Consider the following 7,822-nt stretch of genomic DNA (forward strand, 5'->3'; position numbering starts at 1 on the left):
TCTCGATGGCAAACTCACAAGCCCCTCAAGTCGGAGCCACCCCCGCCCCACAATCCCAGGCCACAGAGACTGAAATAGTAAGCTTCTCTTTTATTTAGTTATTTTTTGCTGATTCAAGCCACCGAGGTTTGAGGTGGCTCCTTACCCAACAACGGGACTAATGTGGTCACCCGCACACTGTTCTGAAGGACCTGAGAGGAGAAGAGTGTCCGCAGGCCGAGGGGACAGCACCACCAGAAGCCCAGGTGTGGCGATGAGGATGGGCAGGGGGCAGGGGGCGGAAGTGAGGGAGGGGCTTACTGCCCTGCCAAATGCCGCGGGTCCCTGTAGGAAGGGACGTTCTCCAGAATCTCTTCCCAAGCAGGCCCCCTGGGGGGCTCCCCTTCCCATCCCCCTCATAGCCACTCTCATCGTCTTGCTGACAGCCCTGCCACAGCGTGTGGAAGACAAAATGCCCCCAGATGGAGCGGTCCGCCGTGGGCAGGGCGGCCCCCTGGTGGGCAGGGCGGTCCCCGGTGGGCAGGGTGGTCCCCGGTGGGCAGGGCGGCGGGGTCCTTTCTTCTCCTCCCTGCTCCTCCTCCAGGGCCCTCGGTGCCAGCTGAAAGCTTGAGGTTTGGGTCTAGATCCTAAACCGGAGTGGGATCCCTTCTGTGCTCTTGGGTGCGCGTGGACGTGCGCGCGCGCATTTCTTTCTCCAAAAGAATCACTTAACCTATTTTTTCTTAGCATCAATTCAAAATGCCGTGGGGACCCAGCGCAAAACCACTCCACCTGAGTAGGGAGGGCGCATCTTGTCTGATCCGCCGCGCGGCTCGGCTCCCAGCGTCCCCTGTTCCTCTGGTCCCCCTGGTCCTCCTGGTCCTCCTGCCCTAGGGGCCCCAAGGAAGGAAAGATCTGCCGGAGAAACATCCCCAAGGCCGCGTGGCCAGCCAGTGGGGTTCCTTGGTTGTGAGCCCCGTCTGGCCAGGGCACTTCTTGGTGGGCTGCTGGGGGCGGCTCCTCTGCCCCCCAGGGAGGGGGTGAGGGTGGGGGCCTGAGGTGTAGCCCAGAGGTCCAGGAAGGACGGCCTGTGTCATCTGGCATTGAAATCCCTGGGTGGGCTCACATCATTCCGCCCACAGTCCCGCTGACCCAGGTCGGGCAGAGATGGGCATCGTGACTCCATCTCACCATGGCCGTCCATGGCAGTGGGGAGGGAGGGAACCGGGGGTGGATGGGAGGGAGGATAGATGCTGGGTGCCCAGGACAGAACCCCCAGTGTCCACTTCTGCAGCTCCTTCATGAGAATAATGTCGCAGCCTCCGCACAGTGCCTGTCCCCGAGCAAGCCGTGGACCCGTGGCAGTGTCTGGCAGAGGGTGGGGTGAAGGGAGAGTCGGGGAGGGACACGGAGAGTAAATGACATAATACCATGCAGCTGTCGGTAACTCCTCCTGACTGTGGCGGGAGCCCGCGGAGGGAGGAGTAGGTTGGCCAGCTCTGTGAGGGGCGGTCAGGGGAGGCTTCCGGATGGCCTTCGGGTTCCACCTGGAGATGGACTTGGAGTAGACACGTGGGGAGAGGACCTGAGAGGAGAAGAGTGTCCGCAGGCCGAGGGAACAGCACCATCAGAAGCCCAGGTGTGGAGATGAGGATGATGATTTTTGCTGAACTGGGGATAGACCCCTGGGCCCTTGCACAGGCCAGGCAAGCGCCCCACCCCTGAGAGACGTCCCCACCCCTTTGAGTTTCTTTGAGACAGGGCCTTGCTGAGTTGCTCAGGCTGGCCTGGAACTTGCCATCTCCTCCCTCAGCCTCCAGAGCAGCTGGGATTAGAAGTAGGTGCCACCGCACCCAGCAGGCATGGAGATTATGGGATGGCAGACTCATGGAATGTTCTGGAAAGGGCAGGTGTTGGTGCTGCTGGACACAGAGCAGGTGTAGGGTGGTACTGGAGATGCTGGAGGGTGAGTCAGGGCGTGCCTGACTGTGGAGTGCCTTATTTGGGCGTGGGGGGAGTTTGGGCTTTGCTCTCTAGCAGAGGGATTTACTGTGTGTCTGAATCGGAACCCAAGGCAGGCATCACCAATCCATCCTGACGCTCTGCAGAAAATGAGCACCTAGGGAACTGCTGCCAATCAAAAGTGAAGTCTATTTGCACGCTGCGTGGGCTCCGGGCACAACTGCAGGGTTTAAAAGTGTAAGTGAGGAGGAGGTTGTGGCAGTGATTAGGTGAAAGATGAGGAGGCCTGACTGAAACCACTTCTGTGGAGATGGACAGTCGCTGCCCACATTTGTCTCAATCCCCTCTGCACCATGGCCTGGCCAGGGAGTGTGTGAGTGTGTGTGTGTGTGTGTGTGTGTGTGTTAGGTCTATCTGAATTCTATTAATTTTTTTTTTTTTTGGTCTGGGTATGCAGCAGAGGACCTTTGCAGTGCAGGTGATTGAATGCAGGGGGCTCTACCATTAAGCTATACCTCGAGCCATTATTATTATTATTATTATTATTATTATTATTATTTTAAATTTCGAGACAAGGTTTTGCTAAGTTGCTGAGGCTGGCCTCGAACTTGTGATCCTCCTGCCTCAACCTCCCAAGTAGCTGGGGTTACAGGTGCATGCAGCTGTGCCTGGCTTACCTGGGCTCTATTTCAGCAAGGAGGTGATGGCTTTTCTGGCTCTGCAGTGTTCAACACAGTAGCCACAAGCAACACATAACTGTTTAAGTTTAAATCAATACAAATAACAATTAAAAATTCAGTTCCACAGTCCTATTAGCCACAATTTTAACCACTCAGTAGCCACATGGGGTTAGTGGCTACTGTATCAGACAGTGCAGCTATTCATACTTCCACTGTGGTGAAATGCTCTGTTGTACTGCACTGATCTAAAGAAAGACCAAGTATCCAGGTGGTGTGGTCCACCATGACCCTCAGCCCAGGTCATTCCATCTTCTATGATGGCAGCAACTGAGCTCAGTCTGAAACCCGTGCCAGTGTACATCTGTCCAGGAAGGGCAAAAGTCTTCCAAGGGCAACTGTTTTAGAACTCAGTCCCTTTCTGAGCTAATACAGCTGGACATGGGGGTCCCAAGAAGGAGGGAGTGCCCATGCAGACATGCCCTGGGATTGTCAGTGGGAAACAGCAGCTCAGAGAGGTGGTGACTTGCCCTCAGCAGACTGGGAAGTCACGCAGATGGAACCAGAAGATGCCTTTTGCCGCTCGATGCCTGGCAGTCTTTGGGGGGCACTGCTCAGTCTCCTGGGCAGGAGCTGAAGAGGTAGACCTTTGCCAGAGCCCGACCTCAGGGAACCGCGGAGACTGGAGCGGCAGGCAGAGTTCTCTGCAGTTGCGCGCCAGATCCACCAGAGGGCGCGGAGGCCGTCGTGTCTCCGCCTGGAGGGGGCGGGGCACTGGGGAGGGCTCTTGTGGCACAGACGCAGAGCTGGGACCCTGCTTGATGTGGGGGACGCAGTGTGTGCCATACCTCCCCTGCCCTCTAAGAGGGCTCAGATTAGAGAGTGGAGACAGCAGAAGGTTCTGGGTATGCAGCGGAGGACCTTGAAGGGTAGGTAGGAGTGTGCCACGCAGTCTGGGTGCAGGTGTGAAGGGCAGCGGTGGAACGTCCAGCAGTTGGTCCCTGAGATAAAGAGTGGCCACATCCCAGCGCCTGTCTGCCCTCCCAGCCCCCAGGAGGCTTTCCTGGTTTCTATTGCAGCCCAGAGAGCCTCATGCTGCCCCGTGCCCCGGTCCCACTCCCCATCCCAAGCCCACACATGCCGGTGCCACCTGCAAAGGAGAGCGCGCTGCTAGGAGGGTGGCTTTCCTGCCCCAGATGACAGAAGGAGCCATTTCTGAGCAGCTATTCGTTCCCCTCTAGTGGTGCCCAATTCCATGGAGTTCCTTGTACAGCCCCAGGTCGCTTCCCACCTCTGCCTTGTCCCCGCGGTCGCCACAGCCGGGGACACCCCTCCCTACCTTCTTCAGCTAGCCAACTCTCATTCATTCGTCAAGATTCAGCCCGAGCGGCGGTATTCCGGGTCTGGATGAGATGCCCCCGCTGGAGCGCCTGCAGTCGGGTCTGAACCGTAGCGCAACCCTTGAGGACAGGTACCGGCGTGATTGAGATGCACAGGGCCTGCCGGCGGCCCGGCTCAACTGTCTGAGTTTGGGTCACCGCGGCAGGGAGGAGGCGCCTGACATGAGCAAAGACTCCCACCAGGTGCTAGGTGTCCAAGCGCAGGGGCATAGACCCCATCGGTGCCAGGGCTTCTCCCTGCGTGTCCCACCTCCTCCTAGCAGCGCGCACCCCTTTGCAGGTGGTGGGACTGGGGCAAGGAGCAGCATGCAGCTTCTCCCGGCTGCAACAGAAACCAGAATCCTCCTGGGGATACTCCTGGGGGATAGGAACAGCAGTGGACGGCCGCTGAGAGCCTGGGCACGAGCCAGGGAGACCTGGAGACTAAGACTCAGCAAGCTCGCTGTGTAACCTTGGGGAGACTCAGTTGTCCCGCCTGTAAAATGGCACGCAGCAGCCACACGTCACTGATGCCCAGCGGTGGAGCGCGGGGTTAAAGATCAGGGCGCGGAGGGGCGGGGGTGGGGCGGAGGGGTGTCCAGGGGTGGAGGCGGGTCCCGGGATGGGGGCGTCCTTGGGCGGGAGCGAAGCGGGCCGTCGCTGGGGGGCGCTGCGCACCCGGGGCGGCTCGCCCGGCTGCAAGTTTGCCTCCAGCTGTTGAATGCGCGGTGGCGACGGGACCCGGACCCCGCCGGGTGAGCAGTGCAGGGGGCCCGCTCAGCGGGTGCCCAGGCTCAGCGGGGCCGCGGGGCCGCGGGGCCGCCGCCTCCCAGGGCGCCGCAGCTGCAGCAGCGGAGCCGGCGAGGCCCCCGCCCGGCGGGTGTGTGTCCGTGAGTGTGCGTGTGTCCGCGGGGCCTCGCGGCCGAGGGGCGGAGGGGCTTGCTGCGGGAAGGCCTGCGGAGGGAGCCGGGCGCGGCGGGCGAGGGCGCACGGACAGACGGCGCCGCGGCCCCTGACGCACGCTCGCGCGGCCCCTCCCGGGCGCCCGGCCCCGCCGAGGCAGAGGCGCGGCGGCGGGCAGGCGGGGGCGGCGGTGTCTGCGCGCACACGCTCGCTCACAGACACACACAGACACACGCACGGGCCACGCCACAGACACACGACACGCATAGAGCCACGGCCGGGCTCGCCGAGCCCGCCAGGCGCCGCGCACACTCGCACCCGCGCGCAGGCCCGCAGCCGCCGCTGCCCGGAGGCGGCGGTCGCCCGGATCTCGGCTGGGGCTGGGGGTAAGTGAATTCCTCCAGATTTGAGCGCTGGTGGCCGGCGGGGACTGTGGGAGCCCGGGCAAGAGCCGGAGGAGACCCCCCTCCGCCAGCGGAGGTGGGGCTTGGAGGAGGACCAGAAGGGGGAGGATGAGACCAGGAGAGCCACCCCCAGTTCTTCCTGGTTTGGGGATCCCCTTGAGACCCCCAGGGGACCACCTTGCATGGGGGTAGTGGGGGTGGGGGTGGGCGGAGGCAAGGTGGGAGGACACGAAGGACGAGCGGCGAGGTGAGCATTTGGGGTGGTGGTGCAGAGGCTTGATGGTGGATGGTTGTGCTCGCCAGTGCCACACCGCACCTCTCTGCCCCTCTCTTTGGCAATCGGAGTCCCTCCCCCCACCCCGTGTCAGGGGGTTCTGCTGGTCAAGGAATTCATCTTCCAACTGGTAAGGGGGGATTGACGGATACGGGGTGGCCGTCCCAGGGGGAGGGGGCCAGGGTGGGGCTTTCTCCCCCTGCCCCGGCAGCAGGGAGGTGGGTTTGGTAGGAGGACAGAACTGGGGGGTGGGGACCCTGGCAAAGGCTTGCCCCTTCCTGCGCTGGGTTGGTGTGGGGCAAGCAGGGAGGTATTGCAGGGAGCAGCAGAAATCGGCAGAGCCTGCAGCTCTGGCAGAGCCTGGGCCACTGCTGGCTCTGTGTGTCTGTGTGTGTGTGTCCGCGTTTGTGTGTGTGTGTGTGTGCGCGCCCGAGTGTGTGTTTGCATGTGGGCTCCAGCAACTGTCTTGGGAAGGGGGAGGGGTGGGCGTGTTGGCTGGGGCAGTGCATGCAGGTGGGGAGGGACGCATGTGCCCTGCGTGGACATGGGTAGACGCGGATCTCAGTGCACACGCGCACACACACATGCGCACGTTTGGTGGCCCAGCGGGGTTTCCTGGGACTGTTTGGAGGGAGAGAGCTGTTGCGTGGGGTTGTGCATGTGCTTGTGTGTGGGTGCATATGGGCACTTGGGGAGCTTGTGTTTGGGACAGAGGCCACCAGGCTGTGGTGTGTCAGGCATGCCTGAGGACGGAGATGAGCAGGGATGGTGGTGTACCCTGGCTCAGCTCAGGGGACTGTGGTACTCAGGGCACTTTCTGCAGCTGGGGGCTCCCTCCATGCCCCCTCCCCCAGCTCCTCCCTCACCAGCAGCTGCTTCTGGAGGGCACTGCTGGCTGGGTCCCTTGCTGGGTGACACAGGTGTTGGGCTGGAGTGTGTGTGTGCGCGCGCGTGTGTCCAGGCTGCGGCTGTCACTGTCAGCAGGCTGTCGGAGGCGAGAAGCTGGGGGAAGGGGCAGTTGCTGGCCGCGCCCGCCCGCCCAGGGGAGGGTGGTGGAAGCTGCAGCCCAGACGGCAGGTGTGAGTTATTGAGGGACATTTGAATCTGAGCGGCAGCACCGTGGGGGCTGGGAGCGCTGGCAGGAGTGTGTGTGGGTGTGTGTGTGCGTGCCTGGCTCCCACCCCGCTTCTCTAGCCTGTGGACACCTGTGGGATGTAACATGTCTAGGTCATGGGCAGGGCGTGTGGGCGCTCAGGTAGGTAAACGTGCCTGGTGAGGGGGTGAGCACATGGACACTGTCCTGAGCAAGCTGTGGGCTATGGCTACATAGGGGTGGACGTGGGGGCCTCTGGGCCATGAGCCCCTGGGCAGGAGAAAGAGGAGTGACTGAAAGGGGACATCAGGGAGAAGTATGGTGACATCAGTGAGAACCTTGGGGTGTGACATCAACTCTGGGCTGCTGGTGACGTCACTGGGACAGCGGCATGAGGGGCCACCCCCACTGTCCAGAGTATGCGAGTGTGATGTCATTGTGTGTGGCACTGAGTGGGGTCATGCCCCTGTGTGTTCGGGGGATAAGAGGAGGGGGACGGAGCCACAAGGTGGGCGGTCCCTCCCCAGAGGCCCCATTTCCCAGTGGCCTGAGCGGGTGTGGGAGTCCCCTCCTGTGCCCCTGAGAAGTGCATCTCCTCTGCCCCCACACGGTGGCTCTTCTGTCCGGCCCCTCTTCCCCTTCCTGTCCCAGCCACTTCGGGGCACCTGTGTCCTAGTGAGTGTGCCTGTGAATGTAAATGCATGTGACAACTGCTGACCGCCACAGCCAGGGACACCTTGGCTTCTAATCTCATTTTGCCACTTTGGGTGCTCTGTGCCTCAGGCCCTCGGCCACCCTTCTGAGCAGGGCTCTCTGTTCCGCAGCCTGGGAGGGCTGGAGAGGGAGGGGGTCATGGGCGACGGTGGCCTCCAGGGGGTGCTGGTGCTGGCCCTCGGGGAGGGGGCTCCACTCCCATGAGCTCTGTCCCCGTGTCCCTGGCCCCGGGCAGCTGCTCCTCCTTCAGATGAAGCCTAACTCTGCAAAGACTTCCTTTCTTCCTTGGGTCCTTGTGGCAGTCTGTGAGGCGGCCGGGCTGGCCACTGTGATGGGCACATTTGACAGATGGGCAAACTGAGGCCCGTCCACTCACTCTTCCATGGGAGTTCCCCTCAAGGGTGGCTCCTGGGACACGTTTGATCCTTCTTCGTGGG

General features: G+C 61.9%; 1 protein-coding gene across 1 annotated transcript; it reads right to left on the reverse strand.

Moving 5' to 3' along the window:
* Positions 1–70: 70 nt before the first annotated feature.
* On the reverse strand, positions 71–7,425 carry LOC110597848 (uncharacterized). Its single transcript, XM_078052451.1, has 3 exons — positions 7,390–7,425; positions 3,958–5,705; positions 71–3,619 (listed from the first exon to the last, which is right to left on the reverse strand). Exons 1-2 carry the CDS (start codon positions 7,423–7,425, stop codon positions 4,551–4,553), a joined length of 1,191 nt encoding a protein of 396 aa, XP_077908577.1. The 3' UTR covers positions 71–3,619; positions 3,958–4,550.
* Positions 7,426–7,822: the final 397 nt, after the last annotated feature.

This window comes from Ictidomys tridecemlineatus, chromosome 6, assembly GCF_052094955.1.
Source record: "Ictidomys tridecemlineatus isolate mIctTri1 chromosome 6, mIctTri1.hap1, whole genome shotgun sequence".
Classification (NCBI taxonomy): Eukaryota; Metazoa; Chordata; class Mammalia; order Rodentia; family Sciuridae; genus Ictidomys; species Ictidomys tridecemlineatus.

What these genes read in the sequence shown, in the direction of transcription:
- LOC110597848 (XM_078052451.1), bottom strand. Translation starts at nt 7,425, where the DNA reads ATGAGATTAGAAGCCAAGGTGTCCCTGGCTGTGGCG. An exon ending in AGGTGTCCCTGGCTGTGGCG is followed by an intron (nt 5,706 to 7,389) that starts GTCAGCAGTTGT and finishes CCCCCTTACCAG; the next exon opens with TTGGAAGATGAATTCCTTGA.